This window comes from Oppia nitens, unplaced genomic scaffold (assembly GCF_028296485.1).
Source record: "Oppia nitens isolate AA-2021 unplaced genomic scaffold, nextdenovo-longstitch-racon4-pilon3 scaffold11_pilon_pilon_pilon, whole genome shotgun sequence".
NCBI classification, from domain to species: Eukaryota; Metazoa; Arthropoda; class Arachnida; order Sarcoptiformes; family Oppiidae; genus Oppia; species Oppia nitens.
Genome location: NW_026533190.1, coordinates 187464 through 211198, shown reverse-complemented (window position 1 = coordinate 211198; position 23735 = coordinate 187464). Strand labels below are relative to the sequence as shown.

The window sequence follows — 23735 nt, the reverse complement described above, 5'->3', positions numbered from 1 at the left end:
ATCATGTCATTTATTCACAATACACACAAAGATCTCCCCCCAAAAAAAATATATATAATATAGATATACAGTATATATATAAACTATATTTATATCATCGACGATAACTTATTGTCTAAAGACTATATTGTATACATACAGATATATTCATTAAACTGTAACTATCATCATATGGATGAATGGTATGGTTATGTATGTATGTATGTATGTATGTATGTATGTATGTATGTATGTATGTATGTATGTATGTATGTATGTATGTATGTATGTATGTGTATGTGTATGTGTGTGTGTGTGTGTGTGTGTGTGTGTGTGTGTGTGTGTGTGTGTGTGTGTATGACTGTATGTCTATTACTGTATGTGTTTTCAATTAAATACATCTCATCTCTCACAGCGAGCGGCCTTTTATTTATATCCCTGTGCTCTCTCTCTCTCTCTTTCTAAATATATGGGGAAACTAATGTACAGAATATTCTGTATTATATATATATAGTATCTTATATTTATATCATTTATATACTGTGTATATCTCTCTCTAAAGAATATTCCTTAAAGCAAAACAAAACACAAAAATAAAAGCCAATTTCACTTTACTCTCTCTCTCTCTCTCTCTCTCTCTCTCTCTCTCTCTCTCTCTCTCTCTCTCTCTTTATATATATATATAAATATCTCTCTATAGATTAAATATATAATTTTATTACTCATCGCTATTAATTTTAATATATATTAAATACAAATTTAATAATAATAACAGCAATAACAACAAAACATACATACATGGAAACTAAATTATTTAATAGCCCTAACATTTGTATTAAATTGATGTAAATAATTAAGTACACAAAAATACATGCCTTATATATATAAAAGCTTTTATTATTTTTTTGTTATTTGCTATTTCCAACAATTTTTCGCTGCTTTATATAATAATAATAATATTATTATTAATATTATGGCATGTTTTTACATTATTTATATATATATAATACAATATAGCGAGTGAGTGATAGAGAGTTAGAGTTAGAGTTAGAGAGAGARAGAGAGAGAGAGAGAGAGAGAGAGAGAGAGAGAGAGAGAGAGAGAGAGAGAGAGAGAGAGAGAGAGTAGAAAACAAATTATAATATGCCTTACATTAGATGTGGCAAAAAAATTTCTATTCATTAGAAATGCTTTTGTGTTATAATATAACACAGTATATACTGTACTGTATATTATATATATATATATATATATACAAAAAATATATGTGTGGCTAACGGATGATATATTTTCAAAATTACATGTCATTTCCTCCTAACATAACACACATACACTTAGAAAGTTGGAGAGAGAGAGAGAGAGAGAGAAAGAGAGAGAGAGAGAAAGAGTGAGAGATAGAGAGAGAGAGAGAGAGAGAGAGAAAGAGTGAGAGATAGAGAGAGAGAGAGAGAGAGAGAGAGAGAGAGAGAGAGAGAGAGAGAGAGAGAGAGAGAAAGATAGAGAGAGAGAGAGAGAGAGAGAAAGAGTAAGAGAKAGAGAGAGAGAGAGAGAGAGAGAGAGAGAAAGAGTGAGAGATAGAGAGAGAGAGAGAGAGAGAGAAAGAGAGAGAGAGAGAAAGATAGAGAGAGAGAGAGAGAGAGACCGTGTCTTCAAAATCTATAGACGAGTATAGTATAGAAAACTCTTTTTTTTTTGAATAACACAACTGTCTCTCACTTTAGGCACTGTTATCTCATTTTCCTCTCTCTCTCTCTCTCTCCTATTTGCTCAACATTTTTACATCTCTTATCTCTCTCTCTCTCTCTCTCTCTCTCTAAACATTTAAAATTACTGTAGACTACTATTTTTTTTGGACCCATTTTTCATGTAATATATCACGAAATGCTTTTATACTAACAGAAAAAAAAACTAAAATAAAATAGAGGAACAAAAAAAAGTCATTTTAAAAATTATTTGTTTCAACAAAACTAATAATATAAACTTTATTTTATTTTCACACCCCTCTCCAACATAATGGGGGGTCCATTTCATATACGTTAATACACACATAAAAACAATTAGTATTGTATACAGTATTTATAAAATAATTTTATTTGGTTTTTCTCATTAAAAAAAACATTTATATATAGAGAAAAATAATAATAATAATAATTACATAAATATTTATTATTATTATTGTTGTTTGTTACTAACTAAACGTATATAAAAAAAAATTTATATGAAAGTGATTGTATGTGTTTATAGTGGTATAAAACTACGATAATAATAATAATATGTATTTAAAAAAAATAATAATAATATCTAAATTGTATAATTGAATGATTGATATCATCATATAATATATGAATAATAATAATAATAATAATCTATAAATGATTTCTAATGTATTAAAAAAAATAATAATAATAATATTTAAATTGTATGACCAAAAATTTGAATGATATAATCATATCATATATGAATAATAATAATAATAATAATCTATAAATCAATTATTTGGATATAATGTATAATAAAAAAAATTAATTATTTAAAAAAATAATAATAATTATTAATAAACTATTGTTTCGAAACAATAAAATATGATAAATGATATGATTATTATAATAATAATAATAAAAATTAATAGTAATTAATTAAATCAATCAATCAATTGATTTAATCCATGTCTTAATCAATCAATCAATCACTCAATTCGATGTCGTCGTCGTCATCAAAGTCATGAGGAGTTATCATCTCTTCTCCTACTTCTTCGTCGTCATCGACTTCTTCTTTCTTAATCTTAATTTCTTGTTCTTCGTCTTCTTGTTTGACGACCTCTTGTTTAATCGATTCGCGTTTAATTGATTCGCGTTTTATTTCAGTCTTGATCTCCATTTTGATCTTTGGTTTGATATCGACCAACACTTTCTTTTTGTCGTCAAAATCTTCGTCGTCGTTGTCGACCAATTCCTTTTTGATTTCTTTTTTAACCACATTTTTCTTCTTCTTCTGTACTTTTTTAGCCACTTTTTTCGCATCTCTATAATCATTGTTGTCGTCGTCGTCGTCGTAATCGTCCTCCTCTTCTTCATCCTTGATATCAACACAACTCATGTCTATATCCAACTCTTTTTCCTCCTCCTCCTCTTCCTCGGCGTCCATCAGTTTACGATCGTTTAGTTCTTGTTTCAGACGCTTAAACTGCAGGCGATCCGAGTCGACTGTCTTCAACATCTCCTGAGTTTGTCGTTCAATTGACAACAATTTCATCCGATAATCTTTGCCATACTTTTTAGTAAACTCATCCGGATCTGTACGCATCTGATCCATTAGTTTCTGGGTATTGGTAACCATCTGATCAATTGATTTCAGACTCGACTCAATACGATAGCATTCGTAGTCCATTTCCGTATTGATCAACGATTGCCATCTCTTCAGTCGACATAAATACTGTCGTCTGGTCTTATCCGTCATATCCGACACTTCCTCATCGGTTTTGATATCGATAGCGAAAAATTTCAGCATATCTTTCATTTCTTGAGTAAATACCAATTCATTGTCGACGACTTCATTGCCATCATTACTACTACTACTAGTAGTACTACTACGACGACGACTACTACTACGATGACTACGACTACTACTACTACTATCACCAGCACTTGATTTGGTTGTCCGTGACTTTAGTTTCATTTTTTTTTTTGGTCTATAAATCTCTTGTATTTAACCGATTGACTGACTGATGGATGAATGTATGGATCGGCGGCTAATCTCGCGGTTGACTATCTTTTGGGATCAAATGGGAGGGACGTATCTTTTGTACCGATTGACTGATCTCTTGTACCGATTGACCGACTGATCTCTTGTAACCGATTGACCGACTGATCTCTTGTACCGATTGACTGACTGATGGATGGATCGGCGGCTAAATGTTGACTATCTTTTCAGGGATCAAATGGGACGGACGTATCTCTTGAACCGATTGACTGATCTCTTGAACCGATTGACTGACTGATGGATGAATGGATCGGCGGCTAAATGTCTTTTTTTTTTGGGGATCAAATGGGACGGACAGTCACTTTCCTCCTTATAAGACACAAACAGATACACAGAGAGAGAGAAAGAGAGAGAGAGACTAGTAGTTAACCAAACGGTCGGTTCAATGGATAATAATAGAAAAACACAAAACAATTAGTTTTAAAGTTTATTACAATATTATTAATACAATCATATGATTGATATCTAATTATTATTAGTTATAAACCAATAATACTGTTATTTATTTATATATCATATATTTTTTTTTTTGAAAAAATAATAGTGTGATTCACTAACTAACTAATAGCCAATAATACTGTAATAATAAATAAATAAAAACTAGAAATCAATACAATATTATTATTATAGACTAACTAAATATTTTTACCACTGATATTAAAAACAGTATTATTTGGGTTTTAAGTGTTTACTATAAATATATATAAATTTTTATATATCTATATAAAAAAAAAAATTTTTAACAACAAATCAAAAGGCGCCACAAAAATGTATGATAATAAAAACACATGTGTTTTTATTATAATTGTTGTTAAATATTGTGACCAAATATTTATATATATATATGTGTATTTCCTGGACTTTATTTATGTTTTTTTTGAATGGGATAGACCCTGGATACTGGACAGGTATGTAACGGTATGTATATATTTATCATATGTATATACTGTATATATATATTTATCATATGTATATACTGTATATATATATTTATCATATGTATATACTGTATATATATATTTATCATATGTATATACTGTATATATATATATTTATCATATGTATAATATACATTGTATATATATTTATTTATCATATGTATAATATACATTGTATATATATATAATTATTTTTTTATTTATTTTTTATAATAAATTTATACAAAAATAAAATATAATAATAATTTATATAATATAATAAATATTTATTTATTTATACAATATTAACAGTTAATATACTAGTATTATTTATTTATAAAAAACAAAACAAAATTATTTTTTCTTTAAATAATATTAATTAATTTAATTTAAATAAATAATTATTTTTTAATATAATAATAATTATTATTATTATAAAGTGTTGTTATTTGGTCACTCTATTACCAGTTTATTATTATTATTATTACAGTACAGTGTATACACAGTAATACTGTAATCACATTATCCATAGCAACACATATATTAAATACCATTTACAGTACATATACAACAAATATGCAAAACAAATACATTATTGATATATCATAGAGTAGTTTGGGTTAACTTAACTTAAACATGGGGTTGGGTTTAGAAATTAACAGTTTTTTTTAAATAATAAAATTTATAACCAATTTTTTTTAAGGATATTTACAGAGAGAGAGAGAGAGAGAGAGAGAGAGAGAGAGAGAGAGAGAGAGAGAGAGAGAGAGAGAGAGAGAGAGAGAGAGAGAGAGAGAGAGAGAGAGAGAGAGAGAGAGAGAGAGAGAGAGAGAGAGAGAGAGACAGAGAGAGAGAGAGAGAGAGAGAGAGAGACAGAGAGAGAGACAGAGAGAGAGAGAGAAACAGAGAGAGAGAGAGAGAGAGAAACAGAGAGAGAGAGAGAGAGAGACAGAAACAGAGAGAGAGAGAGAGAGAGAGTCCATAACTTATAGGGGGTTTAATTTAAGGAGGGGGTCATAGAGGTATAGTTGAGTTGAGAGGACTGTTAGGTTTGAGAGTCCAAAAAAGTTTGGACATACAGTTGAGGTTAAAGTTTGGGTTAAGTTTTTATTTGTTTAATTATATTTATTTACTCTAATACTGTATTTTTACTTATTTTTATTTATTTATTTTTTTTTTTTTTGGAGAGTTTGCCACAAATTTGCCACAAATTTTTCAAATTTACTTTTTATATATATATTTAAGTTTTTTTTTTAACCAATTGCTGATTCAATTACTTTATCTTTTTTTGTTTGTTTTGGTTTGTTATATATCTAAATAAACAAACAAATAAAAAAAAGTATATGTTATTTAGTTAACTAAATTAATTATATAAATTAGTTTTTACAACAACAACAACAAAAATTTTATTTATTTAATTAATTATTTATTTGCAAACTATCATATAAGTAATTTAAATTAAAAAAAAATAACCTTGATACAATTGTTTTTTATTATGTTTGCGTTTTCTATTTGTTTTCAAACAAAAAATAAAGTATAAATCAGATTAAATTTTTTTCAAATAAAATTATTTTAGTTTTTTTTATTATTATTATTTAAAACAATTACTAACAAATTATATATGCATGCTTACACACATAATATACATTATAAATAAATATATATATATATATATATATATATACTGTATATAAGTAATATTATTTGACATATAAAAAAATAGCAATCAATAGTTGATTTTAGTTTTAAGTAAAGTTTTTTTTGAAAAAAATATTATAATATGACAATTAAAGTATAAATAAAAACAATATTTAATACAATTATTATTATTACTGTATTATTTTCTCCATATATTCATATATTATATTAATTTAATTACATAATATATATATAAATAAATATATGAATAGATATATGTATTTTCAAAAAGACACCATATATTTAATATATACGATATATAAATAGCAATATATAATAATTATAATTAAAAAAAATTAAATTAAATAAAAATAAAATTAAAAATTTATTGACTTATGAATTACACACAGTTTTTATAAAATAAAAATATTATTATTTTTTTATAGATATATCACACAATATGTAAATTATTATTTATTTAGTTTTTTTTTGTTTAATTTCTAGTATACATAATATGTATTATTTTTAAAAACCCGTTTTTACTCTCTCTCTCTCTCTCTCTCTCTCTTTCTCTCTCTCTCTCTCTCTCTCTCTCTTTCTCTCTCTCTCTCTCTCTCTCTCTCTCTCTCTCTCTCTCTCTCTCTCTTAATCTCATAGATTATCATACAATCTAACCAATCATCTAATCTAATCAATCAATGCAACAGAGATCGTGTCCTTTCCAGCCGTCCTTTAGTGACTGGTCTGACCCGACGGCCAATGTCTCGCTTATGACCGCCGACTGTCGACTCTTCCTCATTGATGGCCGCCATCAGTGCCTTTCGCTCCTTTAGTTTTCTATCCCTTTCCACTCTGTCTTTCCATAGCTTAAGGTTTTGTCTGTATGTTTATTGATTTATATATACATATATATATATAAATAAAATATTTTATTTAGCTATTGTTATGTTAGTATTATTAATATTATTATTATTATTACTGTATTAATAATATAATTTTAACAAATAAAAGATAAACTAAACTAATAGTGTATATATATATGTATATTAAAATTTATACAAATATGTATTATTAAAGTAGTATTAGTATTCAAATATGGAAATATCATAATACTGTATATAAAATCTCACTTAAGTTTTTTAAATTATTATTATATGATATTATAATATCAAACTATTCATAATATGCAAAACATTTTAATATGAAATATATATAAATATAAATGTGTCTTATCTTATGATATATACTAATATTTAATGCTCTAAACTATTATAGTATTAATATATATATATGTTATATACTTAATATCATTTAATGTTTGGTATATTTTTTTGGCTATTATATAATACACTAATAATACTATAAATATGATATTTAAATACCATAGAAATAATGTTAAATATATTTAAAAATGCACTTTTAATATAAATTATATATTAGAAATATACACTGTATATTATACAGTATATATATATATACTGTATATTTCTAAATGTTTGTCTAAAGGTTTAACATTAAAAGTATAAATGACTATTCATTTACACTAAACAAACAAAAAATAAATTTGTATTGAATTTCAATTTGCATTTAAATTTTCAATGGTTTAGTATTGAATAAAAAAAAATAAAAGTTTATAAAAAGTGCTATAAATTTATTAGTGTTATGTTGTTGTAAAAAATAAGTAATGAGACCAATAATAATAATATATAATAAATTCAATTAATATATGCAATACATTACATGCAATGATTTAGATAGCTGTTGGCATTTGGCAACAATTGTGTCAACATTTGAAAACATGGTATCGATATGTTGGCCAAAAAATCGACCTACGATTAGGACAAAAAAATTGTTGTCAAATTAAATAGAAATTTTCTAGAAATAAATTATCTAAAAAAAAAAAATTCTAGAAAGTTTCTCAGGAATAATCAGGTAATTAGAAATTTCTATATGAAAATTATTTTACTACTTCAATGAGTTATACTATATGTGGGGGGAATCCCCCCACACCCACCCAACCCCATATCTATAGCCATATTATTTAAATAACATAATATACAATACACTTAAACACTACTTAAACTATATTAATGGGATTCTTATTAATTTACAAAAAAATTAATATAATTATCTAAATTTTATTTATAATTGATTTTATTTAGTTATAAACATAAAATAAATTTATATTATTATTATTAATACTTTGAATATATTAATTATAAAAATAAATATTACTAATAATCACTAAAAAATTTATAGTTTGAACGTTTAACTAAACAAAAAAAAATCAATTATATATAAAAATGTATTTATAAAATTTTAGATAATTATTATTAAATTTTTCTATAAATTAATACGAATCACATTAATATAGTAGTAGTAGTAATAATAGTAGTAGTATTAGGTTAGTGTAGTGTATATTATATTATATATATACATAATATGTATCATTAATGTACAGAATTTTTTTTTTAAAAAAGTAATATTTAGTAAACTTTTTCCAAAAAAAATTTTCGAAAATTATTTTTGTTGTTCAATCAAAAAAAAAAAAAAACTACCCTAACCTGTGATGCCGGTTGTTCATCTAGTTTATCCCTGTCCATCAATGGTATAGGTTTTCTACCCAAACCTTTTTCAATATCTCCCTGAGCGTAGAATTCTTCGAAAAGTTCCCGAACCTGTTCGATGGCCTCCGACCAGGGCCTGGCCGTCGAGTTAAGATCGGCCGCAGTCATGGCTACCGCTTCTAATAATAATCTAAAATTATATAATTAAAAAAATATATATAATTTATAATTAATGTTAAAAATTATTTTTTTTAGTTACTTATGTTCGCTATTATTCCAATCAAATAATCCCGTAATCAATAGTTTTTCTAATTTTGATTTATTTGGGAAAAATAGGGCCAAATCGGTGGCCAAAATACAATGTTTGATAAGTGCCAACATTTTTTTATATTCATGTCCAGGCAATGACTTTAGGATATTGTGGCCATTTTGCTGCACAAAAAATACAAATAATTTATATATATATATATAAAAGTTTTATATAAGTTTTTTTTGTTGGTTGTTTGGTTAGTATTAGTAGTAAGTGTTAAAAAAACAAACAACAAAATGTCAATCGATTTKATAATAATTTTTTTTTTTTATTTTATTTATGTTTGTTGTGTTGAGTTAAAAAGTTTTTATACACACATAATAATACACACACATAAATACACACACAYAMAYACACACACATAMAYACACACACACACACATAMATACACATACACAYACATACACACACATACACACACACAMATACACATACACATACATACACATACATACACATACATACACATACATACACATACACATATATATACACATACATACACATACATACACATACATACAMATACACAYACAYACACACACATACATACAYACATACAYACATATACATACACATACATACACATACACACACATACACACACATACACACACATACACACACATACACACACATACACACACATACACATACACATACACATACACATACACATACACATACACATACACATACACATACACATACACATACACATACACATACACATACACATACACATACACATACACATACACACAAATTGGCACCAAAAAAAATGCTATCTCAGATATAACACTATAAACTAGAATTAATATCAACAACAATGACAACAACAATAACAAAAATTGGTGTCTCATTTGGGAATTATATTATATATATATATATATATAAAATAAAGTTTTAAACACCACTCTACACATTTTCAAATATAAATTTATATCTATCTATTTATTTATTTTAACAAATATATATATATATAAAATTTATAATATAATGGACACCAAACAATTTATAGTCTACTAGTTTTTATTTATTTATTTTTTATTTATTGTATTTACTGGTTATTTCTTTGGGAAACCAATTTTGTGGTCTCAAAAAAAACTTTATTTTTGTTTGTTAGGTATATATATATATAGTATATATATGTTTATAGGTTTTTATATCACTGTTAAAACAATTATTATTGATTTTATAGTTTAGTTATTACACAATAATTCTCTCTCTCTCTCTCTCTCTCTCTCTCTCTCTCTCTCTCTCTCTCTCTCTCTCTCTCTCTCTGTTAATCTCTTTTAGTTGTTTGTTTGTTATCGTTATCGTGATAGTAATTAATGAGACTTTTATTTGTTATTTATTTTATTATTTTTTTGTTTTTTATTATTATTTACTTGTAATATATGAATAGTCTGATTGTAGTGATGGTGTTCCAGCGGTGATGTCGTATAAATGGCTGCTAACGGTGCCGATGAATGTATCAGAAATTGATTGGTAGTACCTCTATGGTCGAGATCATGGCATAGGCCGCTAACAAAAAATGCCAACTTTTCCATAGCGGTAAACTGTTGGCAGTCATGTATGAACGTATAGAGCGATTGGGCGACACTGAAACCATGGGTCCAGTTATGGTAYGGCACCCGCCGGTAGTTTTTACGTACACTCAATGTAAACCTAAAAATAAATATTAATATATATAATAATAATAATATTCAATATTCCTAGTGTTAGGCCTAAATACTGTTTAATAAATTTTTTTTTTGAAAGTAAATTATAATAAACTTAAAATATACTTGTTTTTTAAACTAATAATTAATAATTTTTAAAAAAAACTAATTAATAATAATAATATTATTATTATTATTAATATTCAATATATAGTTTTAGGTCTAAATACTGTTTAATAAATTAATTTTTTTAAAAGTAAATTATAATAAACTTATAATAAACTTGTTTATTAAAAAAACTAATAATTAATAAACTTTTTTTAAACTAATTAATAATAATAATAATAATAAATAAAATTTATTTATCTCTATATATATATATATTTTTATATACACAAAATAATAAATTATTAAATATTAAATATCAATTTATAGCTATAATTTATAACATTTTATATATCTATTTAACTATTTAGCTATTTATCTATATAATATATTAATTTATTATAYATATATATATAATAATTAATTGAAAAAATTAGTTATTTAAATATTAAGTTAGTAGTAGTAGTAGTAGTAGTAGTAGTAGTAGTARTAATAATAATAATAATAATAATAATAATAATAATAATATACCTATAAAGATCATCATTATCGATTTTATTGATACCATTGATTTGTTCAAATATTTTGATTGTTGTCAACAATTTATGATCATTACTTAGATTGTATGGTGAAAATGATTGACTATTTTATTATTAGTGAGTATATAATGAGTTATAATTTGTTTAAAAAAAATTTTCAAACATATATAATATTGATATATATATATATATATACTTAGTAACGTCGGGTGCTTGAAATGATTGTATGTTTAGCCTGGTATCTGCCAGTTCCTCATCATTGCTCAAGTTATGATAGGACAGTACCTCCAGTGCTACTTTGTTTTTTTGTTCAGACTTTCGTATTTTTTCGTATAGCTATTTAATTGATTGATTGATTGATTGATAAAAAGTTAAATTACCGATAAATATATATATTTTTTAAAAAAAATATTTAATATAATAATAAAGTAATTTTCTATGAAATATATATATATATATAAATACGGAGATAACAACTATTGATAGCAAACAAACAAAAAATTTTGAAAAATATTTATCTATTTTATTAATTTTTTTGTTGTGAAATTATCGATGCAATTAAATTTGTGTGTATATATATATAGATAGATAGATTTTTCACCTAGCTAGTCCTATATATATATATATATATATATATATATATTATATTGTGATATACTGTATATATATCAAAATAATCAATATATGAAAATATATCAAAATAATCAATGATACTATTGTTAAAACATATTATTATCTACAATAAGTTAGTCCATAAGTCATCACATATTTTTTTTGTATTGTGTAATCAAGTGGTATATTATTAGTATTGATAGTCTATATATATTTGTAAATGATATATATATATATATATATACTGTTTATGATTATTTCTCTAACCAAAAGTCAGTGAGTATGGGTGGGTAAGTAAAAGAGAGAGAGAGAGAGTGAGTGGGTGTCTAATATTAATAGGATTTTTTTGTACGGTTCATATACTTAATAACTTAAAGTTTATTAAAGTATAATATTAATAGATTATATACAGTATTATATAATTGTCTATAAGTTAGTTAACTATATATATTGTATGTGTATGTGTATGTGTATGTGTATGTGTATGTGTATGTGTATGTGTATGTGTATGTGTATGTGTATGTGTATGTGTATGTGTATGTGTATGTGTATGTGTATGTGTATGTGTATGTGTATGTGTATGTGTATGTGTATGTGTATGTGTATGTGTATGTGTATGTGTATGTGTATGTGTATGTGTATGTGTATGTGTATGTGTATGTGTATGTGTATGTGTATGTGTATGTGTATGTGTATGTGTATGTGTATGTGTATGTGTATGTGTATGTGTATGTGTATGTGTATGTGTATGTGTATGTGTATGTGTATGTGTATGTGTATGTGTATGTGTATGTGTATGTGTATGTGTATGTGTATGTGTATGTGTATGTGTATGTGTATGTGTATGTGTATGTGTATGTGTATGTGTATGTGTATGTGTATGTGTATGTGTATGTGTATGTGTATGTGTATGTGTATGTGTATGTGTATGTGTATGTGTATGTGTATGTGTATGTGTATGTGTATGTGTATGTGTATGTGTATGTGTATATGTAAGCATACCCGTGCATGATCCAGTGCCAGACCACAGTACGTGGCAAACGTACCGAAATTTTCTTCATCAACTTTCGTAAAATTTCCATTCAATTTGTTGACCATTTGGACGACACCAATAACTCTATGAAATTATTATTTTTTTGTTAATTATATATATATTAGTTATATATTGTAATAATAATAATAATAAATATATTACTTGTTTTTGTTCATTACAGGCATACACAACAAATTATTGATAGGATAGCCGCCATCGTCATCGCCGCCATCGCCAATGATTTGGTCGACGTCCCGGTCAAACCTGTCGTCCTCGTAAACATCGGCTATATTCAACGGTCGACCCGTTTTGGCCACTATACCGGCAATACCCGAACCAATGGGAAATCTGGTCATCTTTTTGTTGTTGTTGTTGGTGTTAACAACTATTGTCTCATCATTATTGTCGATATCATCGGCAGTAGTATTGTTAGTCTTTTTGTTTTATTTATGTATACAAAAAAAAATAAAAAATAAAATCTATATTGTATTTATAATAGTGATATAACTTATATATATTATCATATATACACTGTATATATAATTTATATATTGTATAAATATAATTAATTTTGACATCAATAGTTAGTGAATTATTTATTACATTTAGTATAAATACTTTTAGTTTGTATAATAGATTTATATCATATTATATGATGATATGATAATTAATTGCAAATATAAGCAATATATTTGTTTGTGAAGCCTATACTGTATTTACTACTGTTTGCATAATAATATAATACATTAGTGTTAAGATATTATATAGAGATAGATATAATAGAGACAATAAATATATGATATATAAAAAAAATCCCAAACAATAAAGTAATCCCAACGATAATAACACTCACAAACACACACACACACAACACATTTGCATAGATATTAAAAGATAAGTCATGTATTATTATAATATATTTTTTAGTGCAAATTATTTACTGCATAATAGTGGGTATATATATTATATATAACATATACATATATTTTGCTCATTGTTTTATTTAATTATAATATTATTAGGCTTATTATTATTATTTGTATTATTATTTAGGAGTGAATATAAATCTGAGTATACTTTTATCTATATCTTTATACTATATATATATATTGAATATATTTTATAAATAAGTTTACAGAATATGTATGCAAATATTTTCTGAAAAATTTCATAAATATATTAATAAAGCAGTAATTATATAAAGCTTTTAACTCTCTCTCTCTCTCTCTCTCTCTCTCTCTCTCTCTCTCTCACTCACTCACCCACTTCCCATTAGATTAAAACTTAATTAAATTAGTTTTTTAATTTACATAATCTTTTTTTGTTGTTGAATGAAATGTCTAAATTATATAACAGTTTACTATATAATAATAACAATAATAATAATTTTTCAATTTATTTTTATTATAAAAAAAATATTCAATAATAATAATATCAACAATTATGCACACCCATACACATACATACATACACACACACATACACACACAAACATACATACATACATACATACATACATACATACATACATACATACATACATACATACATACATACATACATACATACATACATACATACATACATACATACATACATACATACATACATACATACATACATACATACATACATACATACATACATACATACATACATACATACATACATACATACATACATACATACATACATACATACATACATACATACATACATACATACATACATACATACATACATACATACATACATACATACATACATACATACATACATACATACATACATACATACATACATACATACATACATACATACATACATACATACATACATACATACATACATACATACATACATACATACATACATACATACATACATACATACATACATACATACATACATACATACATACATACATACATACATACACACATTGTTAGTAATATATTAATAGGAAATATAATTTAATAATTAATTAATTCAAAAAATAAAAAACTTTTTTGTATTTTTTTTATATCCCAAACCTTATTGTTAGTGTTGTTGGTGTTATTGTTGTTGTTGTTGTTGTTGTTGTGATGTTTGACTTTCATTATGTATGGATAAAGTTGTCTATCATTGGAGTCGACCAAATAAAGTGCCGTACGGTCGGCATTGACCAATGTTTTAGCATAATCCTAGGTTTTATATTAATTTTAATATGAAAAATAATATATACATATGAATATACCCTGCTATTATTAATAATAATTATTATTTAAATATTAAATATATACAGTATGTGTCAATAAAATATATTATTATTATTATTAAGTAGACTATTAAATATTTTATTTATATAAACTGACCATAATTTTGCCGATAACTGTATCCATGCTAATCATATCTTGAAATATGGATCTGTATTATAATAATATATTTATTTTTATATATTTATAGATATAATTATAGATAAAAATTTGTATATTATTAATATATATTTATTGTATAATAGTATAATTTGTAGGCTATTTATCTGGTATTGTATTATTAGTTTTTTTGTATAATTTTGTTGTTGTTGTATTATATGATTAGTAATAATAATAATAAAAAAATCAATACTTACTTTACAACTGTCAATAAAAATGTGTTTAATTTTCTCTGACGTGAAATATTTGAATATAACTGTTTGTTTGAAAAAAATAAAATAATTAAAAATTAAATACTAATACACTATCTATAGAAAAAAACTAAAATTTTAATAGTTGTTATAAAATATTTTATTTTTATTTTTTTTTCATTGTAATTATATTATATATAAAGTTATTGGGGAATAACTTCAAGAAAAAATAACTAATAATAATAAAATAATAAATAAATAAATTATTTATTTTCAAACATTAAAATTTAAATACTGTATAATTAGTAATTTAGTTAAATAAATATTTATCTCTAATTCAAAATTAAATAATTAGAAATAACAATTAATTTATTTATATATTATTATTATTTTTTCAAATAAATAATCAATCAATCGATTTGCAATAAAACTAAAATAAATGTAAAAAAGTAAGAAATAACTCATAAATTATTTTCTAATAATAATTATAATAATAATAATAAAAGTTTTTTCCGTTTATCTCCAACCTTGAGAATTGTGTTTTAATTATAATAAATTTATTTTTACTTATTTTTTACTTTATTTTTTACTTTATTTTTCCTACACTTATACAAGTGTTAAAAGTTTTGTTGTTGTTTTGCTTATTATAATATACTTACAAAACAATATTGAAATCAGTATTTATTTTTGTATTTATATGTTTATATTAATATAATTATAGTTTAATAATTTTTTTTGTTTCATATATTTATAAATATAATATATATATATATACCTCAGCATAATGTAGTGCTATAGACGCCCATATAATATAACTTTGAACTATCTGTGTATTAATAATAATTAATTAATTAATTAATTAATAATCAACAAAAAAATTAATATTAGATATTAAATAAACATTATGTACAGTATAAGCATTTTTTTAATATATATTAACATATTATTTATAAGATATGAATAATAACTTCATATACAGTAAACAGTATAAGTATTTTAATATTTATAATATTGATTTTATTATTATTATTATTATTATTAAGTGCATTATCATAAAAATTTTATATATTAATATTATAATATAAGAAATGCTACTTAATATATATATATATATATATATATATATATTGATGTCATTTTATACTATGATATTAACAAATTTTTATTTTTATTTTCATAGATAATAATGACATCAAATATATTGATAAAGAGAGAGAGAGAGAGAGAGAATATTCTTGACTTTCCTTGAATGTCAATCACATACGACAAACATATTTTTTTTGTAATAATAATAATATCAATAATAATACTAATAAATGACAGAAATTTTGAAAAATTTTAATTTGAAAAATCAGAAAAAAAGAGTTTATGTTTGTTGTTATACAGTATATATCTATAATAAATTATTTATAAATTTATTAATATCTATCTATAATATATAAATTTATATATATATATATATATTATACTATATATATACCTCTTCAATATTATTGGCAAACGGATCCATTGGATTCAATTTGTATAACTCGACTACACCTATATTTTTTTATTTAAAAAAAATTTAAAAATGCAATTAATTATATTTTTTTTTATAATATAAAATTCTACATGATAAGTTTATATTATTATTATTATTATTATATATATATAAATGTATTTTTAATAACTATAATGTACTTAACTTAACAACAACAAATTATTAAAATTTAATTTATATTATAATTATTTTTATATATACTATTTGCACCAATAAAAAAATATGCACCTAAACAACATGTATATAAAATGTACTTAAAATATATAATTGATTATTATTATTATTATTATATTTAATATATTTATACCTAAAAATGGTTTTTTGGTTATTAAAAACTAATTAAATAAACTGCACTCACCAAGTACACTATTGTCTCTAAGTGTAATAGGTATGGCCATTACATAACAAGCTTTGGTAGGCATATAGGGTGAACCGTCCTTAAAACGACAGTCCTTTAAAAAATATTAAATAAATATAACAATTATATATATATATTTTGAATTTAATTTAAATGCTAAATGTTTTATTATTTTTTTTTATTTTAATTTAATTTAATTAATTATAAAATCCCATACAAATTGTTTGACAGTCCAGAGGACAGTTGTCTTTGATTTATTAACAAATTCAACTAAATTTTGTTTTTGATCCTCTTTTGCGAAACCGTTTACTTGGTTTTCAATATTATTATTATCGGTTATTCGTCTCATTTCCTGAAATTATGTAAAAATAAATAAAATTTATATAAATAAATATATAAATTATTATTAAATAATAATAATTGTCTTTAATAATTGATTTAAATGTTAGTTATAGTTTAAGTGCTTTCTATTTAATTTCCTATTAAATAATAAATATATTTATATATAAATCAATAAATGTATTGAATAATATTGAATAAATAGTTTTCTTAAATATTATTATAATAATAATAACTACAAAAAAAAATATTATTTTATTTTTAATATATATATATATTCTATAAAACAAAACCTATACTAAAACATAATTATGTAATATATATATAACATATTTTCATACAGGAAATATACTATACATGTATTATAATTTTAATAATTAGTAAAACATTAATACATGAACTGGACTACCTGCCCCCCCCCCCCAAAAAAAAAATCTACCAGCGCTGATCAACAATAAAAAATGATTGACAAATATTTACCATTAAATTTTTTTTCAAAAAAATTCATTTGATTTAAATTTAGTTTTGAAAAATAAAACAATTTTTTCTTATAGTGTTATATTGATATATATATATAAATTTATATAAATTGTTAGTTCAAATAACTTTCTAATAAAAATAAATTTTTAATAGAAATATAATAATAATAATATAAATAATAAGAAATGTGTTTATAATGCAATTGATAATAAATCATTTTATTTTATAAATATATTAAATATTCAAAAATCTAATTTATTATATATATATATACTAAACATGTGTTTAGTGACTATAATAATAATAATAATTTATTATTATATAATATAAATTAATTTTTGTTTCTATAAATTATTATATAAATACAGTAATACTATGTGTGTGTATATATATATAAATCAAATTATATATTTATATAATCATCAAATAAAAGTAAATGAACTTTTATTTTACCCAATACCATTATTATGATTTTAATATTTATTTAAAAAAAAATAAAATCATTTATATTATATGTAAATTTTTATTATTAAAATTTATATATATTTATTTTTATATATATATAAAAAACTCAATTATTTTTTGCATACTAACATAAAATCAAATAAACAAAATTTAATATATATTTTTTTTAATAATAATAAAGAGGTTTTTAATATCCGGAATATTCTATATATATATATATTCCCACTCATAAAAAAATATTAAAATATATTTAATTGAAAAAAAACTAAATCAAAAAAATCAAGTATATTATATATACTATACTATAATATTTAATTGATATAAATTTATATATATATATATATAAAAATTAATTAATTAATAATAACTTACATTAGATATATGATCAAACATAAACACATTGTATTGGTCAGCACCGGTAGCAAATGCTACCGTTCCGGCCAATTGTGTCAAAACAGTCAACTTATTTGGTTCGCTATTATGATTTTGTTGTAAATTTTGTTGTAAATCGGCCAACAATTTTGATTTATTTTTATTGTCCACAACATGATTATTACGATACTAGATATTAATTAATTTTTAATTATATTATTTTTTTTATATATAACTATCATTAAATAATATTTTTAATAAATTAAATGCGTATTTTAAATATATTTTTTTGAATTTTTATTTAATAATTCAATAATTGTTGTAAAATGTACTAGTACAGTTTATATATATATAAATTTATATATAATTATTATTTATTGATTTATGTATTTTTTTATGTTTTATTGTGGTTGTAAATATCAATTTTTTAAAAATATTTTTTTTCACCCTAAAAACTATCAATATTTAATATCTATATATATATATATATATATCAATTATTTTATCTCAATGTAAAAAATATTTAATATAAAAACATGTAAATAATTTTTGATTATTGATAATCAAAAAAAAAATCCAAACATTATTAGTTATCATAATTTTGTATTTTCCACACAAAAAATAAACTAAGATTAGTAATAAATGGTTATTTTTTATTAATAAAAAAATCATTTAAATATTTTTTAAAAATTAGCTAACATTTGTGTATATCATTTAAACTTTGAACTTATAATGTTTTTTAATTTATAACAATAACAGATTATTTTTATGTTACAAAAAAATTGTGTTTTATTTTTATTGTCTCTATGCATGTGTGTGTGTGTGTGTATGTATTTGTGTATGTATGTGTGTGTGTGAGTATATGTATGTATGTGTGTATATATATATATGTAAGTGTCTATGTATGTGTATGTAATGCGTCTATGTATTTGTGAGTGTGTGTATGTATGTATATGTATGTGTGAGTGTATGTATGTGTGTGTGTGTGTGCGTGTGTGTGTGTGAGTGTATGTATGTATGTATGTATGTATGTATGTATGTATGTATGTATGTATGTATGTATGTATGTATGTATGTATGTATGTATGTATGTATGTATGTAAGTATGTGTGTGTGTGTGAGAGAGAGAGTGTATGTATGTATGTATGTGTGTATGTGTGTGTGTGTGTGTGTCTGTCTGTATGTATGTATGTATGTATGTATATATATATATAAAAAAATGTATGTATGTAATAAATGTGTGTGTGTGTGTGAGAGAGAGTGTATGTATGTATGTATGTGTGTATGTGTGTGTGTGTGTGTGTCTGTCTGTATGTTTGTATATATATATATAAAAAAAAGTATAATAAATGATACTTTACTTTAACATTGGCTTTACTTAATCTTTTGTTTGAATTTAATTGTGTTTTTCTTATTAACCATTTTTCTAAAACAGACGAATCAATGTTTTTCATCACATAATCCTCAAGAAGTTCCGGATTTTGTTGAAGAATAGTCTCTAATTGTTCCAAATCTTCAGACATATTATGAAATAATATCCAAAAAAATAATAACAAAAATAAGAAAAAAGTAATTAATTAGAAAAATATTTAATTAATTAATTAATTTTGTTTTAGTTTTTTGAAAAAAGTACTTAGATTTTGTATTAATAGTTATTAAGAATATATATATATATTTATTTTTTAAAAATAATATTAATATTATATATAATTTTTTTTTATATCTATAATATATTTATATACGTCTAATAAAAATAAAATTAATGTAATTTTATTTTTTTTTGTTCTACAATTAGTATCAATTTTCTAATAAAAAAAAAATGAATAAAATGTTGTTTTTTTTATTATTAGTTTATTTTTATAGATTTAACAAAATTGTTATGCAATTGTTATATATAATAATTATAGTTACTGTATATATATATATATATAATGACCTAATTTTAATCTAAATGCTATCAATAATAATAATAATAATATAAATAAATTTATATATAATTTTTACCAGTTATATACTAATAATACTGTTATTATTATTATTATAATACATATACTGTATATTTCAATCTAAACTTTAAGATATTTCATACATTAACACATGTATGACAACATTTACTGTATATTAGTATATAAAAGTTATATCAATAATAATAATAATAATAACTAAACTAAAATTATGTCATAAAAATTTTTTGTTTGTTTGTTTGCTATAGTATTTTATTCGGTATATTGAATTTATAACTAAATATATATATATATTAATATATATATATATATATAAATAAAATAAAAACAAATGTGTTGTCACCATATGGTGTCTATCTAAACGACATTGTTGTCATACATTTTAAAAAAAAAAATAAAATAATATCATAAAAATAATATCATAAAATAAAAATGTGATTTATAGCTAATTTGTCAATGATTATGACATTTGTAATAATAATAATAATAATAATATTAGAAATAGAAATTATTATACATTTTGTTTAAATAATAATTTTTTTTAATTATTAAAATAAATCTCATTTTTTTCAACAATTAATTAATTAAATTGTAATGATAAAGCATTTATTTTATTAGTATATTAAATATAAGATATTTATTTTTTTTAAATTATGAAATTAAAATTATATAATATAATGTATTATATATTTATCAATTTAGCAACTAATTAGGCAAAATAAATAAATAAATAATAAATTGTATTGTCTATTAATTGATATAATAATTTTTTTTAGTTTAAGTAAATATCATATAATAATTGTAAATATTAACTATAATATTATGACATTTAACTAAAACAAAATAATAATAATAATAATACAGTATATATATAATAGCATATTTTTTTTTGTTATCAATGATAAAAATAATAATTAAAAAAATAATAATAATATAAATTATAAATCTATTTATTATTTTATAATATAATTAGAGCAGTAATTAATGTTTTTTTTTTGATAATTATTATACTGTTATATATAAAAAATATGCTAAAAATATTTATTTATTTTTTAAAAATAATTAAATTTAAAAACACAAATTTATATTAATTTGAAAAATAATAATAAAATTAAAAAAAAATAATTTAAACTAAACTTACTCATTGTTTATTATGATTTACATTGATGATTTATTTTGTTATTTATGATACTGTAAATTGTATACTAATAACAATTATTATTAAAATATTTTTTGATTATATATATATATATTTGAAACACATAAAAATAAATTATTAAAATTTATACATATTTAATAAATAAAAGTCAATTGACGTAAAATAAGGTAATAATAATAATATTATTATTATTATTATAAATCATATATATATATATATATATATATATATATATATATATAGAATAATTAATTAATTATCAATAATTAAGTGAAATTATATTATAACACAAAGTTGACATTAATATAACAATAATAATATTTTTTATTTTGAATTATATTTGATATTATTTGCAAATATGCTAATAATTGTTATTTAATAAATAACTTATAAAATAGCTATACATTTATATTATATATTTGTATATTATATACAGTATATATATATATAATTTATGCATGATTTATGTCAATAATATTTAATGTGAATGTGTTATTATATAATAGCAATAACAACAACAAAAAAAACAATATTAATGGTTTCAAAATAATAATAATAATAATTTTTCAATACTTTAATATATATATATATATATTAATTATATACTTGTATATATAATACTAGTATAAAGTTATTCAAGATATTCAATCATATAATATCATTAATATTTATAATGAATGCATGAATTTTGTTGAATTGCATTTTGAATGACATTTATTATTATTATTATTATTATTATGTATTAAACAAAATGTTTTCAAACACTACTACTACTACTACTACTACTTTTACTAACTGAATATATTCACACACATATATATAAATAATTACAGTAAAACACATAAAACACTATTTAATTATTATTATTATTATTATAGTATATATATAAATAAAAACTAGTCGTTATATTCGTATCAAAATGTAATTGTCGTCTAACTTAATACACACACACACACTATATATATATATATATATATATAGTGTATATATATATTGAGATATAATGTTAACTAACGATGAGATGAAAACTAAGTGACAAATTGTTAGTAGGATTTATATTATATGGTGTAAAGTGTGTGTATGTATGTGTGTGTGTGTGTGTGTGTGTGTGTGTGTGAGAGAGAGAGAGAGAGAGAGAGAGAGAGAGAGAGAGAGATCTCAATGAGTGAGTGTGTGATTGATTGAGTGAGTAAGTGAGTGAGTGAGTGAGTGAGAGAGAGAGAGAGAGAGAGAGAGAGAGAGAGAGAGAGAGAGAGAGAGAGAGAGAGAGAGAGAGAGCACATAGCCTTCATAGTCAAGGTAAAATAAATACATAATATATATATATATA

At 22.1% G+C, this 23735-nt stretch overlaps 2 protein-coding genes across 2 annotated transcripts; both read right to left on the bottom strand.

Moving 5' to 3' along the window:
• Positions 1–2647: 2647 nt before the first annotated feature.
• On the bottom strand, positions 2648–4202 carry LOC128952758 (FK506-binding protein 5-like). The gene has a single exon (XM_054298202.1). The coding sequence runs from the start codon at positions 3652–3654 to the stop codon at positions 2662–2664; it is 993 nt and encodes a 330-aa protein (XP_054154177.1). The 5' UTR covers positions 3655–4202; the 3' UTR covers positions 2648–2661.
• Positions 4203–6897: 2695 nt separating this feature from the next.
• Positions 6898–22420, bottom strand: LOC128952740 (probable 3',5'-cyclic phosphodiesterase pde-5). The gene is made up of 19 exons (XM_054298180.1): positions 22388–22420; positions 20644–20795; positions 19283–19471; positions 17844–17978; positions 17627–17720; positions 17209–17267; positions 16504–16554; positions 15735–15793; positions 15478–15529; positions 15157–15306; positions 13286–13557; positions 13093–13207; positions 11675–11814; positions 11471–11581; positions 10562–10841; positions 9120–9292; positions 8858–9050; positions 8034–8122; positions 6898–7172 (listed from the first exon to the last, which is right to left on the bottom strand). Exons 1-19 carry the CDS (start codon positions 22389–22391, stop codon positions 6989–6991), a joined length of 2502 nt encoding a protein of 833 aa, XP_054154155.1. The 5' UTR covers positions 22392–22420; the 3' UTR covers positions 6898–6988.
• Positions 22421–23735: the final 1315 nt, after the last annotated feature.